Consider the following 26,249-nt stretch of genomic DNA (forward strand, 5'->3'; position numbering starts at 1 on the left):
ATTATATACAGTTTTTAACTATAAATTTGAGATGAAAATAAAGTTAGTGATTGCAATGACAATCCAGCTACAGAAATTGTCTTTAGGATCAAGGCCTGTCCAATAATAGTGATGGTCCGAATTGAAAATATAAAATTTGGACCATTTTATCTTTCTTTCAGATAATATTAACTCTAAACACACACAAAACCCTCTTGATTATTTTCGACAACTCCTAATAACTTAAAAAAAAATAAAAAAAAATCAAGTTTATCCTTTTAACAAGTGATAGTCAAATAACAAGTTTATCTAGAAATGGGATTTATATCGAAAGTCATACTGATGCAAAACAGAGAAGACCGCAATAAAGAGAGTGGCATTTGACACATAGAGGATAAGAGCATTTTCTTCAATCTCCAGAACAATTAATTCTTTCCCAAACTTATGGTATCTGATCTCATATAATTGTTCACAGAAATAAAAAAAACACTGAATATCACTTTTTATATAAAAAAAAGTATATTCCTTTTATATGTCACCACTAAAATGCACCGTCAAAATAAACGTAACATATATATGTATTCACTGATGTGTTGCATGCATAGTTTTTTGGATAAACAAATTTGCTGACACCATTTACAATGAAATACGGATTTGGATAAGTACTGCTTCATCAGTTAAAACATAATTACAGAGTAAGAAGTGTGATTGGGTCGAAACTTATCCTTTTAAATATATCACTTAACCTCGACTTAGTGGAATCTTAAACTACACTACTATCCACACGTTCTGACAAAAGGTATTACAGATTATAATACCTTTTCTCGATGGTTGAAACTTTTTTGAATATTCTTCTTGTAATGAAATCTCCTGATGAGTCAAATGTGTAAATAGAAAAAGAGTGAAAACCTTCGACTCACCAATACTAAACCAATACAAAACCCATAAGTGCACTCTGCCTTTGACTTCATATTTTCATATTTCCTTTTCTATCTTATTGGACTTTCATGAATCACCCTCCTCGTCCATTATCATTACCTCGTATTATTAACTCTCTCACACGACACACGTATTATAATATTAGTCTATGCGCATACATATACTAATATATAATGTCACTGGATAGGGACGGTCGAGTTATAAATGGTGTAAGGTTTGGTATTGAATAATTTTGCTTTATCGACATTACGACATATATAATTATGTGATTATAATTAGCACTTGAAGCCGTCTCTTATCTCGCTCTTTTTGACGGTCCAATGTAAATACGTATATAAGATTCATATCTTTTTTAGTTTTGATGATGTACTAACGTAAAACGATCGTATATGAATGGATAGAACTTTATCCTTCTTGTTTCGGGGATAAATGGATAGAACAATCCATATTTCAGGGATAAATCTTATTTACTTTTGATCGTGTAAATACTTGTTTCGAGATTAGTTGCTTTTTATTTCGTAATCGTGGTGACCTAACAAATCACCGAGTTTTTTAAATGGATGATTGCATGCATGGCTCAATAAGGGTTTGACAATTACTAACACACGGTGACAAAAGATCTTCTTTCAAAAAAGATTCGATTGGGAACTTTTCTATGTTCAAAATGATATAATCTCAGATAAAATATTCAATTTACTCTATAGATTTACACTGGAAAATGCATAATAATCACTGCAATATATTCACTAAGTTTTTTTTTGGGGGGGGGGGGGGGGATTAGCATAAGATCCATCCAAGAGACAAGGCCACCTAACAAATCAACGACAAATGTTTAAAAATGGAATGCACATGAGTCTAAAAAAGGGCTTGGCCAATCCTAGGCCCTAACACAATTCAGAATATCTATATATTAAGATGTCGATCGTATTAAATATGTGTAGTACACCGTAATGCGGCGATCTTTATCATTCTTTGTACTATTCAAAGTACCAATTTGCATTTTGCAAGTCGCAAGAGTCACTTGCTCAGCTGGTTACAGATTAAATATGATTATTATAGAAGTTTTGGTGATGAAGAAAAATGTAGGCAACGAGAAAAACCGTCCTTGGTGACAACTCATGCTTGCACTCAAGCCTTAAGCTAGCTAAACCTATCTCGCGCACTACTAGAATTCAAATAAAACTCTATAAATAGAAACCCTCATGAGATCTCTTCTTTCCTCATATACACTCATACACACCACGTGAACAATCTATCTCTCTTTCTATTGCTTTTCTATATATACAGAAACTAATTAATTGTATCTGTAATGGCTAAGTTAAGCTTCACTTTCTGCTTCTTGTTGTTTCTTCTGTTATCCTCAATCGCCGCTGGAAGCCGCCCTCTTGAGGGGGCTCGGGTCGGGGTGAAGGTGAGAGGCCTAAGCCCTTCTATCGAGGCTACGAGTCCGACTGTAGAGGATGATCAAGCTGCGGGTAGCCATGGGAAATCTCCAGAGCGGTTAAGCCCAGGAGGACCCGACCCACAACATCACTAGTTATTTTGTGTTTTTCAATTTCTTCGACATGTTTATTACTTATCAATAATTTGGTTGCAACGAAGCTGTTTTTCTTTTTTGTAATAAATTTGCGAATTTACGTTTGTCATAATACTACAAAATTAGTTACAGTTTTATTGATACGTTATCGTACGTTAACTAAATATTCTAAATTTGGTGATTTTACGTTTCAGATTGTATCATTATTATTCACCTTTTACTTTTGATTATTATTTTGAATTTTTACTATACATATAGGCTATAGCAACGCGGTACGTATGACGACGTTGATTTAGATGGTCTTGCATGTACGTACACATGATTCTGTTTTACGATACATCGTGTTTTATATGCCGATTGTGACTTGTATGTTTTAAACAAACAAATATGTATAATTTCGTGTGTCTTCTTAACGGACAAAACAGTAGAATGGAACGTACAATTTAGATGTGGTCGATCTAGATACATGGTCAATTGCATACATATATAAGATTTCGTCCCATAATTACTTGTGTTTTAAATTGATCGTTATCCCGTATGACTTATTCAGTTATTTGGTCGTCGAAACCATGTTACTTCGTTTTTTTTTTTTTTTTTAGGTAAAGCATTGTAAAATATTGATATCTATGAATCGATGCAGTTTACGGTTTACATATTTAATCAAACTGTGTAAACTTGAAATTTTCAAAATTCAACATGTCTATGTTGATTATATGTATGCCTACTTAACTTAAAGCGTTTGCTCCATCGATTTTTATAAGAAAGAGTTGCAAAATAATCTATCAGAAATCTTTAACTAAATATGCTTTTACAGTAAACCAAACACCTAATAGTACTACGATCGTCCCATGGATGAAATGTCATGATGACTCATGAGTGAGAAAGACAGATTCAGATGAAAATCATATGCATATCAAAAGTAAACTAATTAAACAATTGAACATTATACACAAACACATATAATAAGATAACGAAAAAAGCATCGACCTAAAAGTTAAAGAACGTGAAGACCAAAATGGAGGATTATTCGGCTGTAAATGGCATCATATATATAATAAAATCTTTTTTATCGACGAACAAAAGACGGCAAGCGTGAAGCAATCTTTTTTCGTTAAAAGCAAATCGTATTTTTATGAGTTACGCCAAAACCTAATGACTTATCACACGACCAAAATGGACCCTCTTCTAAATGATAGTAGCTTTTCCTTTTCTGTTTAATATTGATTAATATCATGCAAAAGATATTATAAGCATCGTGATCTTCTTATCATTATAGTACACATACGCACGATTTGGATTTTATATAAATGCGGCAATGAGGTAATGAACAAAATATATTGCTTTTCAAGAACTAGCACTTTCATATATTTTTTTTATACAAAATATTCCTGATTTAACAAAAAAAATGATTGTCCATAGACGAAGAAAATCTTTGCCGGATAATTAAGAGTTTCTAACCCAAAAACCAATTGACAAATATTGAATTATCTTCAATTCCAATATGAGATAATATTACAATAATGACTTATTGTATTGACGGAAAACATGAAATTTTCGAAAGATATTTTCAAATATATTTTTTAAGTGTTTTAAAGAAATTTTATGAAGTTTTATAAAAATTTAAAAACTGATGTTTCTTACAAAGCATATTGTATACAAACATCATTGTAAGCATAACCAAACGTGTTTTAGATTGTGACCATCTTTTTTTGAAACTCGTTTATTTAGGCAATTTTCAAAACTAATTTTCACAAATTTCTATCGCAAAGAGAAAATGAGAGGAGGTTATCGAGATAAATTAAATTATTTCAATGAGTTATCTATCCTAATTTATTTGTATATAAATCTTGAGATTTTTTTTTTTAAAATTAACACCATATCAAGTATATAATATGATAGTGTTGACACCAATTTGTTTAGCTTTAGTTTTTAAACAAAAATCAAATATACATACTACTAAGCATAAAGATTAGTAGGCACCTTTATAGTATATACTTTATAGGGTATAAACTTGTGTGTACAATCATACTAAAAATAAGGCATAACATATAAAATAAAATAGTTTACGCATTTTACATCATTCAAAAGACAAAATGTTTTCTCACTAGAATAAAACAGTACTATGAAGAGGCAGGTAGTTGATAATATAAAATTTTCGTCTATTAACCAGTATAGATACGTATCGAAATAGTCATTAATCAACACAAATTCAAAGGGTCTTATCCAGGCACTTAAGATTATCTAAGCATTATATAAGATGGAAAGAATAAGCTTTAATTACGATGAGAATATAAAACCATCAAAAGGCCATAAACTTGGAAGCAGCAACTCGGTTCATTGTGCCAAAGTGGGGACCTATAGTGTGCATTCTGATTCAAGAAAGAGATGATCATGACCTCAATTGAAATTGTAAATCATTTTTAAAAAAAGTAAAGGGACTTCATATAGTCTATATATAGCATATTTTTATCATTAAAAATGTTTGTTTAAAGATTCAACTTAGAAATTTGATTAAATACTAGTATTACTTAACTAGTGCGTTCAAATTATTAGTAAACAAGATCCAACCTTACAAAAAAAAATCACACTTTATTGGCACCTCAACTGAATCTTTTATTTTAGTCGTCAAAGAAAAAAAATGGATTCATTCAAGCTGTAAATGGAAATGTGTCACTAAGGCCCATAAATCTATTTTGAAAAAGCCCATTAAAACTAGGTTCTTAAGTCTTAAATTGAAATATATCAATCTACTTTTTTCTTAATAGATATAATTGGTCATCATTAAAATTCTTGCATTGGCTAATTGCAAAGAAGAAATATTCGACATGAAATTTGTACATTTGGTGCTATTGTGGAACGCATCTTTTTTTTCATAAACTTTATCATATAAGAAAGAACTTGAAAAAAAAAGAGATTCTAAAGAAGAAAGATCAAGATGTCTCCAAGTAACAAGTTGCAGAAGATTCAACAGCTTCATCGAGCTCAATATCTCCACAAGTAGAGAGAATTGTTGCAAATATATAATCATCAACTTCAAATCCCTCTGCCTCCATTCTATACATTAGCTTCAATGCTTCCCTGCAAAACCCATTCCTCGCATAACCCATTATCATCGCCTTCCATGAAACCAAGTTCTTCTCAGGCATACTGTCAAAAACCCGAAAAGCTTCCGAGACAAATCCACATTTTGCATACATGTGAATCAAAGCACTTCCCACAAAGACATTTGATAGAGCATGATTCTTCTTTGCAATGGAATGGATTGATCTACCGATAAGAAGAGATTCTGAATTCGCACAAGCTTTTAAAGCCGAGGAGTATGTAAATGGGTTTGGCTCTACACCTTCTTGAATCATCTCTTTCAAGAAGTCTAGCGCTTCCGATTCATGTCCTAAGCTCGAACATCCAGAGATCATAGCGGTCCATGAAACCACATCTCTAGATGGCAATTGCTGGAGAACATTGAAAGCGTCACGAGATTCTCCGCATTTACAATACAGCCACACCAAAGTACTTCCTATATAGACATTCTTTTCGATCGAATTCTTGATAATCTGTGCATGAAGTTCCTTCCCCAACAATAAAGCTCCAACAGATCCACACGCTCTAAGAATGCTTACTACTGTCAAATTGTTAGCAATCAAATGCCGCCTCTTCATTATCCGGAAGAGGCTGATAGCTTCCTCACCAAAACCTTCCCGAGCATGAGCAGCTATAATCGAAGTCCATGTGACCGTGTTTCTATTACTCATTCCATCAAACACTTTTCTGCAATCAGAAATCTCCCCACACTTAGCATACATGTCCATCAGCGAAGTTCCCACAAAAACATCTGTCTTTATCATCCTCTTAACAACCAAGCTGTGTACTTGCCTTCCGAATCTTAACGCTTTCTCCTCACTACAAGCCTTCAAAATACTGCACACCGTAAACTCGTTAGGCAAAAACCAGTGATTCAACATTCCGATAAACATGCCTATAGCTTTAATTCCATGCCCTTTTCTCGAACACGCCGATATAACAGCAGTCCAAGATATCACATCTTTCTCCTCCATCATATCAAAAGCTCGTAACGCACTTGTCAATTCACCGCATTGCGCATAAAAATAAACAAGAGAACTCTCCACAATGAGATTCCCCACTCCAACTTTCACCATATTACCATGAACTTGTCTCCCTAACTCAAACTCTGCTCTCCTACTACACAGATTCAACAAACACACAAACATCCTCTCGTTCGTAAAACGTATTCCATGCTTCACATAATCCTCAAACAGTGCAAAAGCCTCATCCTCAAGACCATACTTCAAATACCCATCAATCATAGCAGTCCAAGTAACAGTATTTTTCTCAGGCATACTGTCGAACACTTTACGTGCATAAACCAAATCACCAAGTCTAACACAAGAACTAATCAAATTGTTCCCAAAATAGATAACTTGATCATCAAAACACTTCAACGCCATCGCATGGATCCTTTTAATGAGTCGCATCCCATTAGAAGACTGTAGCCACTCCGCTAACAGAGCATAATCAACTCTTTCGCTATCGAAAGAAGACGAATCATCCTGATTCACATTCTCTCCTTTGAAACCACTAAAACCCGAATCGAAAGATGCTCTCTTTCCAGAAACTAATCGAAACCCAGGTAATCTCACGTGTCTCTGTTCCTCTCGCTTAGTTCTTGAATCGCTACTGTAACATATCGTCGGAGATTTGTAGGATTGAGTCACCGGAATCTCTGAAATCCGGAGACGCGGTTGGATTAACGATAACGAAAACATTGTCGGCGATGGAGAAAGAGAAGAAGCTTCACACAGAGATCTCCCGCCGGAAAAAAAATCAGATAAAGTTCTCTTTTTTATTTATTTTGGTAAAGAGAATTAAAAGTTTATAATCTGATCTGGTAATTATGACGACAACAAATAATATCTCGGTCGGTTTCAAATTCCTAAGCGAGAGACAAATATACAGTACACACACGACTTAATATCAAAACCAATAAACGTAAAACACGTGTCTCATCACTTCCCACTTTCCTCTCTGCATTTGTTGTCTCTCTCTCCTGAAAACCCTTGAATTTTGCTACACGATCTCTGAAACGTGTCTCTTTGACTGACTTCAATCTTCTTTATCACTTACCGTTTCTGGGTTTTATGAAGCAACTGAGCTAATAAAAAGCTTCTTCTTAGACTCGGAAGAAGATAAAAAACAGAATCTTTATTGTTTAAAGCTTCCAAATTCGAGAAGAGAATTTGAAACGACCAAGTTCAGGATATTCGTTTCTTCGTCTACTTTGGTCTCTTCCTCTTCTCTTTCGAAAAGGGTTTATTCTGTCTTAAAAGAAACCTTTTTGAGAGGGTAAAAAAAGCTTCAATTTTCAGAGAAACACAAAAGGCAGAAACAGAGAAAAACAAATCATCTAATTCATGAAACAGGTGAGAATACATATTTTCTTCTTCCTTGGTCTCTTCTTTTTTTATTGATTTCATTCATATATCCAATTTTTGTGTCTATTGGCTGTTTAATTGTTGACGATGATGAATTCAGTTAGATAATTATGTGCATAGTTTAGGAATTTTTTAGCTATATCTTCTTCTCATGTGTAAACATAGAGGAAAATCTAAAAAAAATATCTGTCAAATTATTGTCTTTTCCAAATTGTCCTCATTGTCCTATTGAATCAAATAAGATTTTTTATTACTGATGATTCAAATATTGTTAATAGTTTATAACCTTGCTCAGTGTTCTTCTGATGTGTGATTTAAAACCTCTTGTCTCTAGGCTCTGATCTATGTTTTCGTCTCAAAGTCTTATTATCAATTCTCTAAATTGCAGGGTTCAATGAATAGATCGTGTCTCTGTAGTGTCTTAATCACCACTGCTCTGATTTGTGGTGCTTACTTCATTTGCAATGCTTATCTTGCTAAAGACTTTAAAGAGGTAAACTTCTTTGTATTTGGCATCACTTAAGATCTATATGTGTTCTATGATACTGTCATTTTGGTTAAATTGTTCAGCTGTCTTTTTGTGTAATCAGTAGTGTTTTTTTCCGACATGTAAATAACATGACATTGTTGAATAATTCTGGTTTTATAGTCAACATTAGAACAATAAGTTTAGATTTCTGAATTTGATGTATAAGATTATAAATCTGCAGAAGTTGCTGAAGTGGGAAATCACTGATAAGATGCATAACAGTACTGATAAGATGCAGAATGCAACAACAACCAGTACATGCAAGGTTTGTCTTTGAAATATTCTTTGAGGTTTGTTTTATGAGATTCTTTGATATTAAACTTACAAATATATATATCTTTCACTAGAATTTCAATAAGCCAGTGGGTACTGAAGCACTACCGCAAGGAATTATCGAGAAAACATCGAACCTGGAAACACAACATCTATGGAACTACGATGACACAAAAAAGGTTATTTAGTAGTTACATGATTCCTCAAAGATTTGGAAAGTTTCATTGCTTTTTTTTCGTGTAGCTTAATCTTTTGCTGTATATTTCTTTCAGAGAAGGCCTAACCATTCGATGAGTTTGTTAGCCATGGCGGTCGGTATCAAGCAAAAGGAGCTAGTTAACAAAGTTATCCAAAAGGTTTTGTTTTCTCATTTGATTGTTTCTATCAGCAAGATTTTCGTCTTTTATTTCGATTAGTTATACAAATTGCTGTGACTTCAGTTTCCTCCTCGAGATTTCGCGGTCATGCTTTTTCATTATGATGGTGTTGTCGATGACTGGAAGCAGTATCCATGGAATAATCATGCGATTCATGTTTCCGTGATGAATCAAACAAAATGGTCCGTTTTCTTGAACTTCTTGTTATTGTTTTCGTCAACCATCATATACTCTCTAATACTTGAATGTTGTTAATGTCACAAGGTGGTTCGCCAAGCGATTCTTGCATCCCGATATAGTTGCAGAGTACGAGTATATATTTCTTTGGGACGAAGATCTTGGTGTTGGTCATTTCAATCCTCAACGGTAACACACTAAATATAGAATTTGTGTTCTTTTTTATCTTTTTTCATTTCTCATTCCAATCGTTTTACTTTAGATATCTATCTATTGTCAAAGAAGAGGGGCTTGAGATATCGCAACCTGCTCTTGACACTTCAAAATCAGAAGTGCATCATCCTATAACCGCTCGTCGAAAAAAATCAAAAGTTCATAGAAGAATGTATAAATACAAAGGTAGCGGGCGATGTGATGACCATAGCACCAATCCTCCTTGCATCGGGTAAACGCTTTTCGCATATTCCGTGAAATGTTCTTGAAACTCTCTTTCTACCTCATTCTCCAGTTAACATGTAACTTGGATCTGTAGGTGGGTGGAAATGATGGCACCTGTTTTCTCTAGAGCTGCATGGAGATGTTCTTGGTATATGATTCAGGTAACATTTGTGTAGCATTCGTTTTTTGTTCCCCGAGTCGAGAGGATTGGGTTTAATGCTTTCGTTTGCGTTGCAGAATGATTTGATCCATGCTTGGGGTCTGGATACGCAGCTTGGTTATTGTGCTCAAGTTTGTTTCTTCTTCTAACTTGTTTTGATAAGCCCTTACTTCCTTCATTGTACGGTTTTTACTAACATGTTCTTGGTTGCGGATAGGGTGACCGAAAGAAAAATGTCGGTGTTGTTGATGCGGAGTACATAATTCATTATGGTCTTCCAACGCTCGGTGTGGTTGAAACCGCTTCAAGCGCTTTGCGGAATGAGACAGACTCGAAATCAACGGTATGTGCTACTAGTGTTTTCTATATGTTTCTTGAAGCAGTTATGTGTTATGATTTTGTATGAAATAATTTGGTTGAGATTTCACAGGAATCATTAGAGTCTCGTGAAGTGGATAATAGACCAGAAGTGAGGATGAAATCATTTGTGGAGATGAAGAGATTCAAGGAACGTTGGAAGAAAGCTGTGAGGGATGATACATGTTGGGTTGATCCGTATTGAAATCCGAGCGGTTTAAGTAAACCGAATCAAACCGGATTCTTTTCCTTGTTGAGTGTGCTTTGTGGTCCATTGTATACCATTATTTTGGTACATAGATTTTGTTTTACTTCGAGAAAAATTAGTGTATTTATGTGTTTTATGGACCACAGTGTAGATTTAACATTTTGGAGCATTATACAAAAGTGTTTTTGTGCTAGCAAATATTTGAAGATTATAATAAATACATAAATATACAGAAGTGTTTTTGTACTATCTTTTATTTTAGAAACCAATAAAGTTTGTTATGTGAAAGTTTGAGACTTCTTTGATTCTCCTAATGGGTAAATTTATAAGAATCTATAAGATTTGATCAAACAAATATGAATGGTAAAGAAGTGCAAAAATATAGATGTCGAATAGATAGAGCAATATTTTCATTAAAACTACAAAGTCAGGAATTCAACTAAAGTCTAGAATATAAACTAAATTAATTTTGGAAGTTAACTTAATATATTATGGTTAACAGTACACTAAAATATCACCATAATACTGATCAAAATCTTATTTTATGTATGTTAGTAATTTTCTTATACTTCAAATCAAAACTATTTTAATTATTCTATGTATAGTAGTATTTTGTTTTGACCATAAGTTCCATAACATTTAATAGCTCAGATCTCATGAATTTTGAATTGATCAATCTTGTATATAGTATATATGATGAGATCTCACTGTTTTGTTTAAAATTTGGCGTCTTCATAGTTTGGCTCAACACAATTTAATTCTTTTGGGGGTAAGCTAACAAACTCATAATCACATATGCATGAAAAGGTCATATCTTACTAAGTCATCACAACTCTTGATAAGATTACATTTATTACGAGAAATATCAAAATTAAATTTTACATCATTGGTAAACAAACAGCCAAAAAAGCAATTTAAGAATCCCAAATAGGACCAAAAGCAGGAACACCAGAAGCTTTACAAGCATTAACAACATCACGACTTCCTTCAGGATTGCTTGTAACAATCACGACTTGAGCTCCAAACTTCTTGGAAGCTTCCACACTCATTTTCGACACATTAGGTCGTCCTAGAATCGCAGTATCGTGAACTATGATCCTGTCTTGATGAGGATAATCTTTAATCCTGTTCACAACCTCCGACCCGAAATTATCATCTAATCCTTTAGCCACCCATATCAAATATACCTCAGCCTTACTCGGTTGCATAAGAAACGATAAAAATACGCAAATCCCCGAACCCGTGGCACAAGTAATACCTGTAGTGGAAAAAAAAATAGTTTAGTAATACTCATGATGTCAAAAACGACAAACATCCAACAAACTGCTAAAATCTGTTACTAGTAAAACCCTAAGATTTAGAGAATTTTATTTACCTTGTCATACAAGTTAACGAGATAGGGTAAGCCAGCGAAGTGAACCGTACGGACCCATAAATGCGTTGGAGGTTTTGAGACTAAAGACTTTGTAAAGTCGCCGACAGCACCAGCCAACATCATGTGCGATGTCTTCCCATCGGAGATTATTCCAAAAGCATGCCATTCCGATAACGGCGATGGACTGATCCGACCCAAGATCCCTGATTTCAGGCCTCCTCTGAATTTTATCAACGATGCGTGGCCCGAGAGAGATGAGACGTCAACAGGAACACGTCTCACGGTTAACCAAGGGAGCAAGATAGCGATTGTGATCACCAGCGTAAACCAAAATTCTTGTGTTTTGATCAGTTTCGACCCGAGATCATCTGTGTAAGATCTTGATTTTGGGTCGTAGGAAACCGTTAGAATTACAAACGCCCAAACAAGGCCTAAAGCAGTCCAACCGGCGAATCAATGGACGCGTTCGAAGACATTGTGGTGTAAATGGCGAACAAGAGGGAACGCCGCAGCACAAGTGAGGCAGAGGAGAGAGAGAATCGTGGACGCAACTGCTATGATCGCTGTTGAAGTGTTGTCTCTGTCTTTAAGAGTGAGAACCAATGCGTAGATGAGCCAAGCTACCGAGGAAACACCGCAGCCGCTGTGGATACCACCGAGGCTTTGTAAGAGAGCTGTGACAGCGATTTTTATGCGGAGGGGTACAAAGGAGTGTCCGAGAAGCTTTACTGTTAGGTAGAAAACGAGTCTCAAGAAGGCTTCGCTTCTGCAGAGAATTAGGGCAAGGATATTGGCGATTGAAAATAGAGCTGCTCTGTTTCTAGCGTAAGCGAAATTTCCGGTGGCCGCGAGAACCAGAGCTAGGACGTTTAGAGACAATGAAAGGACAAAGAGATGTTTGTAAACGGTGAACAGTCCTTGATCAAGAAGTATGATTGATAGTCTTGAAGGGCGTTTCTTTGGAATCGGGGGTTGCTGCGGTTTCTCACTGTGTTTGCTTGCGGAAGAAGCAAGCATTGCTTTTTCCTCCGTCTCATTGTGTTCTTCATTTCCTTCCTTGATCCCACCTTCTTCTAAGTAGAAAATATCATCTTTTTCTTCTTCTTCATCGTCATTGTCGGGATCCAAATCGCAGAAATGGCTGCTGGCTCGGCTCATGGAGTGTTCAATCGATGAAGGGACAACTTTTGAGGCATTTCTCATGAAATCCCATGGAAGTCGAAATCTGCTGCTCGTTCCCTCGCGTTCAGCGTTTACGTTGCGGTTCTGATCAGTTGTAACAACTGCGAAAGGGTTAGCATTAGGTTTAATCTCAAACGCAACTCCTCGACAGCTAGAAAATCTCACAGTCGAAGCGTTTTCCATTTTGCTATCTCTTTTGTTGGTTAAGATTAAGGAGGAAACAAATAGAAAAAAAGGATGACTTAAGACACAAGGAAAAAATGAGTTTTTGGAGCTCTGATTGTTTGGTATTAGCCTTAGGGATTGAGCATGCCTTTTTATATCAATTTGGTATCACCATATTCAAATTTTCATCATTGACTCAGAGAAAAAAACCTTCGTTTTCACGTCATTTTTGTTTATTAAGGTAGGACCGTCATCAGAATTCTGTTATGTACGTCTTCGATTGACTCTGACTTAGAACTAGCTCTGAATATGTCAAATATAGAACCCACTGATTAGTGCCTTAAATATGATTAACAGAAACTTGACCATGATATATATTCTACTTATTTGTATTACTGTTGTTGACAGTGTGAGTTCTATATATAATTGTTTTTTACTATTTTTCTTTCATTTTTTCCTTGTCCAAGAGACTTGATATAAATATTGTTTAATGTGATAATGTCATTACTTATCATCCATAGGTAAAATTGCATGATAGATGAAGAATAACAAATGGAAAAGAATTAAGTAACTTGCCTAAATTTATAATTAAGTTTTAAAAAGTGACTAGTTTGTAACTTAACCCAAAAATTAACGATCGTTCTCTAATATCTCTATCGTCATTTAATTCACGACGTGTGAAACAGAAACTACACGTGATATGAAACTACATGTGATATGAAACTACATGTGATGTGCAAGTGGACAAGGATTTTTCAAACTACTTACACAAAAGCGAGTGGCATTGACATTTATTAGCCAAAATATTTGATTATTGATTTAGTCATGGATAGTTTGATTATAAAAGAGGTTTGGTCATAGAGTGACTAAGTCACAGCACCATTGATTTACAAACATATAATCATTAAAGTCTTTTAATCAAACGTAATTGTAGTCTAACTAGTATAGTTGCAGTAGAACAAAACCTTGATTATCTTTTTTTCTTTCTGGTTCATGTTTACGTATAAAAATTATTATTATCTAAAATACAACATAATTGTATAGTTTTTTTTGTTTTTTTTAATCAATTTTTTTTGTCGAGTTGTAAACACAGATGCAACATAATTGTACAACTCACATTATACGAGTTGTTAAACATTGATGCAATTGGGAACTTTTTTTTTGTAACAAAAAGAAGAAACTAACATGAATTTCTTGAAATAAATTAAATGTATCGGATTTTATACATTCAAAATATTCAATAAGTATTACAACGTTATATAGATTTTTTTTTAAATTACAGTTTTTCCAAACATCAACAAAAATTGACAAAAGAAATCAAATCTGCATTCCATATATCTTATGGTCCAATAACTTCTAAGACCCATCGTCTAGTTGGACCGTACTTTTGTTTTTACATGAGGCTCGGAGGTGATATTGGTTATGGTTGGTTCCAATCACATGGTCCATATGATATGGACCTATGAGCTAATGACTACTAATCTCTGTCTAAATTATTTTAAGATAATATGGACGCATATAGAGAAGTTTGCTTCTGCAAAACACACACACAAAATATCAAAGGAAAATACCAATTAACTATCTTCTTAGTCAGGTGGAAAATAATATATATATCAAAAACACGTAAATCGCAATAAAGTTATTTAGTACTTCAAATAAAATTAGGAATAAAACACAATGTGACTTTCAAAATTCAAAAGGATAAACAACAAATGATCAAATTTTGAAGATCGAGATCATTGTGATTAAAATCAAGGTTAGTTACACATGCTTATTACGCATGCGGAACTAACCTTAATTTTAAGAAAAGAAAAACATAAAAATGAATGCTTTGAAGCTAGAAAAAATAAAACAGAACAAAAACATGCAACACAAAACTATGCGCATACATTCATTTAGCCGTATTGAATAAATTATCATAAAATACAACGTTAAATAGATAAAATAGTATGTTTCCAAACATCAACACTTGACAAAGAAAAAATGACCAAGAAATCAGAAATCCAAATCTTCATTATCATCAATCTCATGGTCCACTAACTCCCAAGATCCATCGTCTTGTTGGGCCATACCTTTGTTTTTAAGAACCCTCCATTTCCCTGGGACCATACACTCGTCTTTTAACCCATCCACTGATTTATTGACCAATCCGATGGCTCTTTCCACATCGAGTCTGAATAAGTCAGCTTTGTTCGTTCCTTGAGTCCCGGCAACGCCATGCAAGTAACCCTCTAAGCAGTGAAAGGTTGCGAGGTTTCCAGGAGATTTCATGTATGGTGACTTTCTTGTGTCTATTGGAAACTCATCTCCTACCTCGGAGTAACCTATCGGTGGATAGATCGGAATTACGTCCGGTAGATTCCTTGTCCGTAACACTCGGATATCTTCCAATCTGTTTTTATTTCATTATATGTCATTTTCAATTTGAAATGATCGTATTATATATAGTATTTATTTGGACGTACCCGGAAAAGAGTTTCCTAAAGTCTGAATCCCCAACACGAGGACTAGCAAAGACAAAGGCAGTAACAGGACAAGACTTGTCAGGACGGCTCTTTGGTCGGTTATAACCATTAGCCACAATATCAGTGGCACTAAGCGTCGCGAGTGCAGCTCCAAGACTATGACCACATATAGTTATACTAACTTCTTCGTCCTTATACTTCTCCAACAATCTTCCAACCTCTCGCAATACCTATATTGTTATCTCTCAGATACTTTCGCAAACAATACCAAAATGGCAAAAGTCTTCATTCAAAAAGTCGTATATAAACGAACCTGGTCACGAGCATTGGTCTTAGTAAAAGGTGATCGTTCATCTTGAGACATGTAGATTGAATACCAACCTTGATGAATTTGTACTTGATCGTTTCTTTCACCGAAGATTTTTATGGCGTTGACTAAACCAAACTCGAAGTCTTCGACCCATTCAAGTGGTTGCACTGAGCCTCTCCAAGAAACCACGATATCTCTCCGACCAAGAAGTGCCGTGCCTTGGTCGTCTGTTACCGCCACGTAACCCATCCAATTTGATTCCTTTGACCATCCCTCACGTGAAATTGGGAACAATAAGAATGACTCAGGCACGTGGATATCGGATGTCGCGTATATAAACTTCGTCACTTTGTACTTTGTGTACGGGTGTGCTATCTCTAAACCAACCTGTGTTTTAAGAATTTACAAAAATGCGATTTAGGTTTCTTGCTTTACAAGAAAGTACCTTCTCCCTTTAGTTTTGCTAAGAAATAAATATTTATTTTACTTCGATTGGTGACATTACGGAATACTATAATCTTAAAAGAAAAGTTGACTGAATGAAATATAGTATATGTGCTTAATGAAATCATAAATTATCATTTTTGTGCTCTTTTTAATTAAATTATTTCATTCCATCCTCGATATATATTTTTGTATTTTTTTTTTTTACATTTCAATATTGCATAAATGATTTGATTTTTCTATAAAACATAAATTACTTCAGCAATGACCAGAAAAACGTACAGAATTACAAAATCATTCATGTTGACAAGAAAAAAATCCATGTTTCTCGGTTCTAGAGATTATCAATCAGAACGTTTATAAGTATTTTTTTTTTAATGTTACCTTGGCGAAGAAGTCTTTTCTAGAGTAGATGCTAGCACCGGCGAACTGAGATTCGGTGTTGATATTGAAAGTATCGTAACCAGCCTGAGCCATCTCACCATAATGTATGATATATTCCCGGAGATCTTGATCCAACGGCTGTAACATCCCTTTCCAATGGTTTTGACCGCTCAGATCTCGCCATCTCTTCGCGAATTCTCTAGTCACTATCAACTTCTCCTCCTCCTCCTCTTTCTTCTTCCTCTTCATGATTCTCTTGAAGCTAAAACACTTCATCACTTTCTTGTCTTCTTCCTCCATAATCTTTAAGATACCTGTAATGAATGTTTTGTTTAGGTTAATTAGGATCAGAGAAGCTCCTTGGATCGAAAAATTAAAGATGAATTTTGTTGAAAAATGAAAACAATAGAGTGGTTTGATGATATAAATATTCGTTGGCGTATTGTAGGCGTGTTGCAGAGGAAGTATCGTTCTCGATATGGTATTAAAATATAAAGTATTTTTTATTTGATAAAGTTTCTTAATTGATCCGAAAAGATGTTCTTTTAACGTTTAAGGAAAGCAATAGCTCACCTTTGCATCAACATACACAGTACAAACGATTCCTTTCTCTTCTTGTAATCTTTTTTTCACTTTTTGCCATGCTGCAAATGGTTTAACCAAACCTAAAAGCGGTTCAATGTCAAATTTACTCAAATTTGAAGATATATTTTATAAGGAATCAACAGTGAAACTAATTTTGTACCGAACCTTACCAAACTAGGATTATTTTAAATTTGATTATTCCTATATTTTGTTAAACCGTAAAGTCAAAATTCGAATGAAATTACGAATCGAGCATATGTACTTTAAAAATAGTCCATATAAAAACATTAATGTATATTGCTATGAGATTGAATCATCATGTTACGTGAAAGCATTATAGTGTGGTCATGTCACTAATTGAGTAATTGTCAATTGCTTGTAAACGTGGAGCAAGCTATCTAACGTAATACTATATGTTTGGATAGGTCGATACAGCTTTATCTTCTTTGGAATAATATCATATATTCGTTTTTGTTATAGAAAACCATTAAAAGTGATTTGCAACAAAATTTATACAAATAATTTAACATTATCTCAGATAATATAGTCGATAATGAGCCAGGTATAGCTCCGAAATTGACGGTCATGTCATTTATGTGTTTACCAACTATAAAACCCACATATTGATACATTACATGATTTCATTTTCAGATCACAAATATAGATTATTTTGTTTTTAATTAGTATTTTCTTAGTAGTGGACGCTTCGTAACCAATGGAGGTCTACTAATTACAACCCTGCATTTATTATATCACGTTATGCATATAAAAGCTGTGAAACAAATCTAGATGATTAAATATAGCGGATTAGTGGGTAAAATTAAATAATAAATTGTTCGATACACTAATCTGCAGATTTACATATTTTATTGGGTACTAAATCCTTTATGTTCAAACTAAACCATGAAGATAGGCCTTTTTACAAAATGGGCTTGAAGAGTACATCTTTCGTCCATATAGGCCTAATTTCTCATGTACTTGTTCATACGCCTCTCTTACACAAAGATTAGATGATTCTCAATTTGACCGCCACAATATTCGGTGAAATTTTTGATAATTTGTTGTACATGGTACATATGATTGTACAGCTGCAGAAATCCAAATGTACAACAGTACGTAATAATTGCTAATGTTAAAGTATGAACATTTTAGTGAAAATGGTCCTGAGTCCAATGCATGGTGGCTACACGAGGCTCCATTTCACTACTGTCTCCACAAAAACGAACGGTCACATACAGAGACGTGTAACTGTAGATGCACACAGAGATTGTGTAATACCTTCACCGATAGGGTTTGTCGAAATGACTAATATATAAAATATTTAAAAGCTAAACGTTTATCTATAGCAAACAACAACAAAAATAGAGTTAAAAAGTATAGTCCAAAACTTGAAATGAAGATTTGGCTATTAGATTAATAGGGTTGGTACATTAATGACTGATGGCTTATAGATAGATATGGATACCATTTCATTTTATCGTTCTGCTTAGAACTTAGAAGAATAAACAAAACAAAAGCATGTGGGAAGAGAAAGCTCCCTTTAACACCTCAAATATGGCTAAGAGTCCCCAACACAAATCCTATTAATAAATTCACACATACAACAAGTGTTCATGACCTAACCAACAAATTCAATAGAGCCCACTTTTTTGAGAGACAAAGATGCAATACTCAAAATAGGAACAATTCTCTTAATATGTCTAATTACATTTTTGTTACTAGACAAGTCAGCATCACCAACTTCAAAACTAATGAACCTTATTTAATGTACCGACCAAAAGTTTAACAAAATAAATAGTAAATTTGCTAGATTTTTATCTTCTGATCCAATCTAATCCCTATTACGATGGAATCAAGTTCAAAACAAAAACATGTCACAAGGGATCATAATCGGAAAAGCAATCTTTATGTATAAGATATAGTTAGGTATGTGTACACATGTGTTAATGTGTATAAATTTGTGTATATTTTGTATGTTACAGCAAACTATAGAAGAGACAAGATGTTGATTTTTTGTAAAAGGACCACCTTCAAAATATTATTATTAAGGGTTTTATTAATTGAAACATATACATATATACACACATATGAATAGATATATTCACCCCCACAAGGTTATGTGACATTCTTTTCAATTCTCTGTTCTTTCCCCTTCTTCGACGCTGCTCAACATTAATTTCTCCTTTCACTTTCATAGTAATTAGCTAAGTTTTTTTCCTCAATAAATCAATCTAAGAAACCTCTAAATGACTAAACCACGTATACGTTTATACCTTCTATTTTTTTTTTTGTCTAATACAAATTTAACAATAAAACATTTTATGTTGACAAAAAAAAATACAATCAAAATTTTAATAAAGTGACCCATATTCGAGTTTCAATGATGACTGCAATCAATAAGTTGCATTGTAATTAAGGTTCATTAGATTATCAATATCTCACGTCATTCTACTTCATCATCGATTTGTTTTATAGTTTAATTACAATTACTAAATGAGAGTTGTAGTGTCATTTGTCAAACTTTTTTATTTTTATTATATAAATAGATGTGTTAATTAATTTGTGTTTGATCAAAACACAAATAGAAGTTTAACACACCTTTTTTTCGTCAAGAAGTTTAACACACATGAACACGCAAAAGAAGGGGGAAAGCAATATGCATGATGAGATGTGCTGAGAAAGCAATGCGGGAAAAAGTCAGCATCAAAACAGCTCTTTCTCTTTCCAATTGTTCTATGAGTTTAAATACTGATGGTAAAACAACATATACAATTACAAACTGTTAGGCTACATATCTTAGTCCATATGTATATCACTTGATTAATTAACATTTTATGTACGTATCTAACAAACTTTAATTTTAGATGTGCGAGTTTTATTACATTATTGGCTTAAGTCTTATAACGGGATTAACATCTTTAAAAGATTGCCATTTTTGAACTAATTTCGAAGTAATTTCGGTGACACTAAAAATATCATAATTTTCACACGCACAAACAAAAATTCATGATCTTCAAATCATCGAATGATCATCTTATTAGTTACTTATATTCACAATTTAAAATGCACCTCATACCGTTACTACTTTTTATAATGCAGTGGCTTCGAGTACTACATCTATGATATTACCTATTAGATTGTTCAAATTGTAGTTGATGATGATACGTATATAGAATGATGGAGAACATATTATTAGGTTTACGAATAGTGTCATTTTGACATATGTTACATATTACATATATACACCCTAATTAATAAAAATAATAATTCAACATACAAATAAACCCCTATCTAACACTATGATTAATGAAATGATAATGACTTATATTCAAAGTTTATTAAATTTGAATAAAGGGAAAATTATAATTTTTGTTTGAAAAATAACATTAAAATAGAAAACGTCATTTATTTTGTGAAACAGAAAGAGTACTAATTAAAAGTTACAAATTTAATGTGGGATTTAAATCAGCTTAACTAGCATTGAAACAATTTTAATGTCACTAATGCTGTTATTTACCATTCTTAAACCTTATCGTCAATAACTCTATCACCCAGCTATCATAACAGTTTATTACCATACATTTTTTTTGGAAACGAGTTATTACAAATTTCTTCGAATCGAGTTATTGCCATTTTTACGAAAAATAAAACAAAAATTATAATTGCTCATGATTTCATATTTTTCTATATATGATTCTATGGTCTAACCATTGTCAGCATTTCCGAACACAACTGAAATTGTCAAAGACAAAGGTAATCTAAAGAAAAGAACCAAAGCACTCCAAAGCCTTAAAGTGTTCTTTACTTTGGTTTTAAAATTTGAATCTAAAATGAACAGAAGAACGTTCCTCGTTATATGTGTACACTCTCTCAACACTGTACTTAAAAATAAAATAAAGCACAGTGTAGTTTCAATTTCATATGCTAAATGTAGGATTATTTTTCCAACGGTCGAAAAAAGCTTAAAGCATTTTTAACCAATTCTTTATTTATTTTTTAAAACATTACAAACTTTTCATATTTTTATTACTCTCTCAAGTAGTCTCATCTTCTTCTTAATCCAAAGGCCCAAACTTTGAATCATCACTATCACTCTCTCTCTCTCTCTCTATCTCTCAAGAACTGCACGGACAACGACATGCTTTTAATTTCCATGCAAATCTCTCCTTTCTTCTCAAGTCATTTTTGAAAATCAATCAAAAAACTGAAACTTGGTGGAGCTTTTATCATTCACTCATCAATGGTGGCTGGTAAGGTTCGTGTAACAATGGGTTTTCACAAATCACCTTCTACTAAAAAAACCAAAGACATGCCTTCTCCTTTACCTCTTCCTCCTCCTCCTCCTCCTCCACTTAAACCACCTTCTTCCGGTTCCGCTACTACTAAACCACCGATTAATCCTAGTAAACCGGGTTTCACTCGCTCTTTCGGTGTTTATTTCCCACGCGCTTCCGCTCAAGTTCACGCCACTGCTGCTGCTGCTTCTCATAACGGCGTCGTTTCTGAGCTTCGTCGTCAAGTCGAGGAGCTTCGTGAGAGAGAAGCTCTGTTGAAAACAGAGAATCTCGAGGTCAAGCTTCTTAGAGAATCTGTTTCTGTTATTCCGTTGCTTGAATCGCAGATCGCTGATAAGAACGGCGAAATCGATGAGCTTAGGAAAGAGACGGCGAGATTAGCGGAGGACAACGAGAGATTACGGCGAGAATTTGACCGGAGCGAGGAAATGAGGAGAGAGTGTGAGACGAGGGAGAAGGAAATGGAGGCGGAGATTGTTGAGCTTCGGAAACTTGTTTCGTCGGAGAGTGACGACCACGCGCTCTCTGTTTCTCAGAGGTTTCAGGGTTTAATGGATGTGTCGGCGAAATCTAACCTAATCAGAAGTTTAAAACGGGTCGGGTCGTTGAGGAATTTACCCGAACCGATTACGAATCAAGAGAATACCAACAAGAGCATTTCATCATCCGGAGACGCCGACGGCGACATTTATCGGAAAGACGAGATCGAGAGTTATTCACGGAGTAGTAACTCGGAGGAACTCACTGAGTCATCGTCTCTCTCAACCGTCAGATCTAGAGTTCCGAGAGTCCCTAAACCACCGCCGAAACGGTCTATTTCGTTAGGTGATTCCACGGAGAACAGAGCAGACCCGCCACCGCAGAAATCGATTCCGCCTCCTCCTCCTCCACCTCCGCCACCGCTTCTTCAACAACCACCACCACCTCCGTCTGTTTCCAAAGCTCCTCCTCCGCCTCCTCCACCACCGCCGCCGAAGAGTTTAAGCATTGCGTCGGCGAAAGTGAGAAGAGTACCGGAAGTGGTTGAGTTTTATCACTCGTTGATGCGAAGAGACTCCACAAACTCGAGAAGAGATTCCACCGGCGGTGGAAACGCCGCCGCGGAAGCAATACTTGCTAACTCCAACGCCAGAGACATGATCGGAGAAATCGAAAACCGATCGGTTTATCTCCTCGCGGTAAAAGTTTCTCTTTAACCGGCTCAGTAAATTTCGGTTTAGTTTCTCTGACTTTCTTGCGTCAGTGAGAATTGACTGATCATTCCACTTTTTCCTCGTCCTTTTCCAAGTAACTTTCAAAATTTAAAATCATAAACCGGTTTGATTTAACTTTAAACCGAACATTGCAGATAAAAACCGACGTAGAAACGCAAGGAGATTTCATAAGGTTCTTGATCAAAGAAGTCGGAAACGCTGCGTTTTCAGACATTGAAGACGTTGTTCCTTTCGTCAAATGGCTCGACGACGAACTCTCTTACCTGGTATGAATCAAACTTTCAAATTTTCCCAAAGTTTCTGGAATTATTTAGTTCAAAGTTTGTAAATTTGTTGTTGTATCTTTGAAGGTTGATGAGAGAGCAGTGTTGAAACATTTCGAGTGGCCGGAGCAAAAAGCTGATGCTTTACGTGAAGCAGCGTTTTGTTATTTCGATCTAAAGAAACTCATATCAGAAGCTTCTCGTTTCCGGGAAGATCCTCGTCAATCTTCTAGCTCTGCTCTTAAGAAAATGCAAGCTTTGTTTGAAAAGTAAATAAAAAAAAATCCATTCTTTGATTCATTTCAAATTCAGATTCTTTAGATAACTAATGAAGATCTTTTGTTGATTCCAAAGGTTAGAGCATGGTGTTTATAGTCTTTCGAGGATGAGAGAATCGGCGGCAACAAAATTCAAGAGTTTCCAGATTCCGGTTGATTGGATGCTCGAAACCGGTATTACTAGCCAGGTCAGCAAACTAATGATTCTCGAGATTTACAATTTTACAATCATAATTTATCTCGAGATTTACATTATTGATCCTTCTTCTGTGTTTCTTGCAAGATTTAAATATTGGTTTTGCTTAATGTTTTTATGATGAATACTTAGTTCCCACTTTTTGGTGCAATTATTGCATATTGATTGGATGAAAAAAATACATTTTGGAATATAGAAAACATAGAGGGATAGACAAGAACAACAATTCTGATGGTCCCCAATTTTATGATAAAAGTCAATTGTTGATGGCAGGACATTTGTAAAATTGTTTTTTGATACTGTTCTTCACTCTATTATTGTTTTTTTGCTTGTTTACATGGTAAAACTATTATGTACTACATGACAAATTCAGATATATACAAATATTTAGCAAAAGTAAACTTGAATACATTGTTTACTTTAATGTTTTGTGGGGTTTTCCTATGTGCACGCCTGTGAATTTTCGAGATTTTCTCTATTGTATCTTCTTGTCTGTTTCTTTTGTTGTTGCTTTGGGATTATAATAGACAAATCAATAGGGAATGGAATCAGATTCTCTGAAGACTTTTTATGCCTTCATTGTCACTCTTTGAGTCTTAATGTTTAGTGTAGTGTGCTCAAATTGGGGTCTGTGCAACTTATAAGTCATGCAAATCTCATATTTTTTGAGGAACTTGGAATTTGGTAAAGTATGAATGTTTTGAATTGTTGTGGAATGTGATTTCAGATTAAACTGGCATCCGTGAAACTAGCGATGAAGTATATGAAGAGAGTATCCGCAGAGCTAGAGGCTATTGAAGGTGGTGGCCCTGAAGAGGAAGAGCTAATTGTCCAAGGTGTTCGATTCGCATTCCGTGTTCATCAGGTAAAGTTAAAAGACCTTGATCATCTTCTCTTTCGATTTGGTTCTGTTCTGTTACAATATTAAACTCTTAAAATCTGTTTTGTTTTTGTTCAGTTTGCCGGAGGATTTGATGCAGAAACAATGAAGGCATTTGAAGAGCTAAGAGATAAAGCAAGATCATGTCATGTTCAGTGTCAAAGCCAAACACATCAACATAAACTTTGTTTTCGATCTACCCCTTGTTAAAGAAGCAATCTTAGCTTCATATATAATCCACCTCTTGTTGTCATTTTCTCGATTTAATTTGTTTTTTTGTTCTTTCGTCTTAAAAGACCTATAACTCTTGTGAATATACGTTCTCGATCGTCTTGCTGAAAAAGGATTAAAACAGTTGATATTCAAAGGAAACCCATCTTATCATATGTACTGATAAAAGCTTCACAATAATGTCGCGGCTAAGAATGAAATATTCAAATATTTCAAAGAGACAGCAGAAATAAAACTAAATCCATTGCCCTAAAACCCCAAACTTCAAACCCTGCAAATTTTGATTGCACCTCCTAGTTACACAACAAACCACTCATCACTGCTGTATCCAGCATCTTTGGCTTTAGACTCATCATCACCGACTGCATCTTTTGAGAGTTCCATCTGAAAACCAAAGAGACGTATTTGTTAGGAAAATCAAAACAGAAGAAAGGATATAGTTTCAAGACATGCTAAAAGTTATGCGAAACTAGAATACACACCATTTGAATAGCTCCTGGTTTCTCTGTTTTAACATTGGGCATAATAGCTTCAGCTTTGTCTACGACTACATATTCGTCATCTGAATGACCTGATGATGCATACGTCAGAAGTTAACAAAGACATTACAGATCGATTAAAAAACGAATGGACAAAGAACGGATTTAGTTACTTGCACTAGTCTCATTCACAAAGCAAAAACAATTACCTTTATCACCTTCACCACTCTCATCATCAGAATCGTTGTAGAAATCAAACGTATCAACAGGGGGAATTTTCCTACGAGGTCGGATCAGATATGGTAAAGGAACTCCTGAAAACGACACAAAATTTCCTGATTAAAAACTCAAAACTCGAAACAGAAGGAACCTAAAGGATAATATCAAATGGTAAAAAACAAAAAAGGTGAAAAGTGAGCTCACCGTTGCAGCCTCCCCTCTTCCGAGAATGCAGAACAGAAACAGCATGAACTGGTGCCAATGTTGCCATGTCCTGATTCAAAAATGGTACCTGTTAGCAATTGCAACAACTTTTATGAGAAACAGAGAGATCAGCACAAATCTAAGAAAACCCTAAAAACGATATAAGCTAACCAGACAAAGAAGAGATAACGAAGAAGAAACCTAAAGAGATTAAGAAATTTCCACACAATAAGTTAACATCTTTGTATACCAAATCGGCGAAAACCATCTTAAAACAAGAAATTCAGATCGTTCGAAACAGAAATTTACTCCGCAAGAAATATAACGCAAACCCTAATTTTCCGTGTGATCATATAAACAGAATCAAAACCAAAAGTTCCATAGAAAAATAGCAGAAAAGGAGAATTATTTCAAAGAAGAGATGAATTCTCAAATAAACATAGGATTACCTTATCGAAGATTCAGAGAAAATCGTTTATCAGATCTTGAGAAATTTGATCGTCGACGAATTATCAAAACTCAGTAAGAGAAGAACAAGACATCAGCGGTGGCGAAAACTAGAGATTAGCGATGAACAGTAATCTTATTAGCGATATAAATAGGGATTATTTACTTTTTATTTTGTTTCCCTTTTCTAAACCTTTTCCAATTAATTT

The 26,249-nt window shown here is 34.6% G+C and overlaps 7 protein-coding genes and 3 long non-coding RNA genes across 17 annotated transcripts; 5 read left to right on the top strand and 5 right to left on the bottom strand.

Moving 5' to 3' along the window:
• The first annotated feature begins 838 nt into the window (after nt 1-838).
• AT4G06815 lies at nt 839-1,049 on the top strand. Its single transcript, NR_142039.1, has one exon. It is a non-coding gene; the product is annotated as an other RNA (long non-coding RNA).
• AT4G06820 lies at nt 915-1,120 on the bottom strand. The gene has a single exon (NR_142040.1). It is a non-coding gene; the product is annotated as an other RNA (long non-coding RNA).
• A 592-nt stretch (nt 1,121-1,712) lies between these two features.
• CLE2 (CLAVATA3/ESR-related 2) lies at nt 1,713-2,588 on the top strand. The gene has a single exon (NM_117965.5). The coding sequence runs from the start codon at nt 2,228-2,230 to the stop codon at nt 2,453-2,455; it is 228 nt and encodes a 75-aa protein (NP_193586.1). The 5' UTR covers nt 1,713-2,227; the 3' UTR covers nt 2,456-2,588.
• Nucleotides 2,589-5,231: 2,643 nt separating this feature from the next.
• Nucleotides 5,232-7,350, bottom strand: AT4G18520 (Pentatricopeptide repeat (PPR) superfamily protein). Its single transcript, NM_117966.5, has one exon. It carries the CDS (start codon nt 7,237-7,239, stop codon nt 5,386-5,388), a length of 1,854 nt encoding a protein of 617 aa, NP_193587.4. The 5' UTR covers nt 7,240-7,350; the 3' UTR covers nt 5,232-5,385.
• A 123-nt stretch (nt 7,351-7,473) lies between these two features.
• On the top strand, nt 7,474-10,686 carry AT4G18530 (lysine ketoglutarate reductase trans-splicing-like protein, putative (DUF707)). Of its 3 annotated transcripts, NM_117967.7 has the most exons (12): nt 7,474-7,893; nt 8,294-8,398; nt 8,616-8,699; nt 8,782-8,886; nt 8,980-9,063; nt 9,148-9,266; nt 9,349-9,450; nt 9,524-9,706; nt 9,794-9,860; nt 9,937-9,990; nt 10,077-10,202; nt 10,290-10,686. In NM_117967.7, the coding sequence occupies exons 1-12, from the start codon at nt 7,885-7,887 to the stop codon at nt 10,419-10,421; spliced, it is 1,170 nt and encodes a 389-aa protein (NP_193588.5). In that variant the 5' UTR covers nt 7,474-7,884; the 3' UTR covers nt 10,422-10,686. The 3 variants fall into 3 exon arrangements, with proteins under 3 accessions (NP_193588.5, NP_001328769.1, NP_001328770.1); NM_001341289.1 differs by having other exon boundaries at nt 9,937-10,202; NM_001341290.1 differs by lacking the exon at nt 7,474-7,893 and having other exon boundaries at nt 8,273-8,398; nt 10,290-10,636.
• Nucleotides 10,687-11,241: 555 nt separating this feature from the next.
• AT4G18540 (uncharacterized protein) lies at nt 11,242-13,212 on the bottom strand (the record flags this gene model as incomplete). 2 transcript variants are annotated; one of them, NM_117968.2, is made up of 4 exons in its annotated part: nt 11,339-11,549; nt 11,612-11,682; nt 11,800-12,230; nt 12,315-13,212. In NM_117968.2, the coding sequence occupies 4 exons, from the start codon at nt 13,162-13,164 to the stop codon at nt 11,339-11,341; spliced, it is 1,563 nt and encodes a 520-aa protein (NP_193589.1). The 2 variants fall into 2 exon arrangements, with proteins under 2 accessions (NP_001329805.1, NP_193589.1); NM_001341291.1 differs by having other exon boundaries at nt 11,242-11,682; nt 12,315-13,164.
• Nucleotides 13,213-14,796: 1,584 nt separating this feature from the next.
• DSEL (alpha/beta-Hydrolases superfamily protein) lies at nt 14,797-17,276 on the bottom strand (the record flags this gene model as incomplete). 3 transcript variants are annotated; one of them, NM_001341292.1, is made up of 4 exons in its annotated part: nt 14,797-15,538; nt 15,612-15,841; nt 15,925-16,308; nt 16,750-17,276. In NM_001341292.1, the coding sequence occupies 4 exons, from the start codon at nt 17,047-17,049 to the stop codon at nt 15,142-15,144; spliced, it is 1,311 nt and encodes a 436-aa protein (NP_001328832.1). In that variant the 3' UTR covers nt 14,797-15,141. The 3 variants fall into 3 exon arrangements, with proteins under 3 accessions (NP_001328832.1, NP_001328833.1, NP_193590.1); NM_117969.3 differs by having other exon boundaries at nt 15,028-15,538; nt 16,750-16,998; NM_001341293.1 differs by having other exon boundaries at nt 14,876-15,841; nt 16,750-17,264.
• A 996-nt stretch (nt 17,277-18,272) lies between these two features.
• Nucleotides 18,273-18,621, top strand: AT4G06825. The gene has a single exon (NR_142041.1). It is a non-coding gene; the product is annotated as an other RNA (long non-coding RNA).
• A 2,732-nt stretch (nt 18,622-21,353) lies between these two features.
• AT4G18570 (Tetratricopeptide repeat (TPR)-like superfamily protein) lies at nt 21,354-24,829 on the top strand (the record flags this gene model as incomplete). 2 transcript variants are annotated; one of them, NM_117970.3, is made up of 6 exons in its annotated part: nt 21,354-22,807; nt 22,978-23,109; nt 23,194-23,375; nt 23,461-23,572; nt 24,308-24,445; nt 24,539-24,829. In NM_117970.3, the coding sequence occupies exons 1-6, from the start codon at nt 21,575-21,577 to the stop codon at nt 24,668-24,670; spliced, it is 1,929 nt and encodes a 642-aa protein (NP_193591.2). In that variant the 5' UTR covers nt 21,354-21,574. The 2 variants fall into 2 exon arrangements, with proteins under 2 accessions (NP_193591.2, NP_001328901.1); NM_001341294.1 differs by lacking the exons at nt 24,308-24,445; nt 24,539-24,829 and having other exon boundaries at nt 23,461-23,701.
• AT4G18580 (uncharacterized protein) lies at nt 24,803-26,193 on the bottom strand. Of its 2 annotated transcripts, none has more exons than NM_117972.5 (5): nt 26,043-26,193; nt 25,594-25,663; nt 25,380-25,484; nt 25,174-25,262; nt 24,803-25,075 (listed from the first exon to the last, which is right to left on the bottom strand). In NM_117972.5, the coding sequence occupies exons 2-5, from the start codon at nt 25,658-25,660 to the stop codon at nt 24,989-24,991; spliced, it is 348 nt and encodes a 115-aa protein (NP_567559.1). In that variant the 5' UTR covers nt 25,661-25,663; nt 26,043-26,193; the 3' UTR covers nt 24,803-24,988. The 2 variants fall into 2 exon arrangements, with proteins under 2 accessions (NP_567559.1, NP_974568.1); NM_202839.3 differs by having other exon boundaries at nt 25,594-25,681; nt 26,043-26,177.
• Between the last annotated feature and the right edge of the window lie 56 nt (nt 26,194-26,249).

The sequence above is a fragment of the Arabidopsis thaliana genome, chromosome 4 (assembly GCF_000001735.4).
Source record: "Arabidopsis thaliana chromosome 4, partial sequence".
In the NCBI taxonomy this organism is placed as follows: domain Eukaryota; kingdom Viridiplantae; phylum Streptophyta; class Magnoliopsida; order Brassicales; family Brassicaceae; genus Arabidopsis; species Arabidopsis thaliana.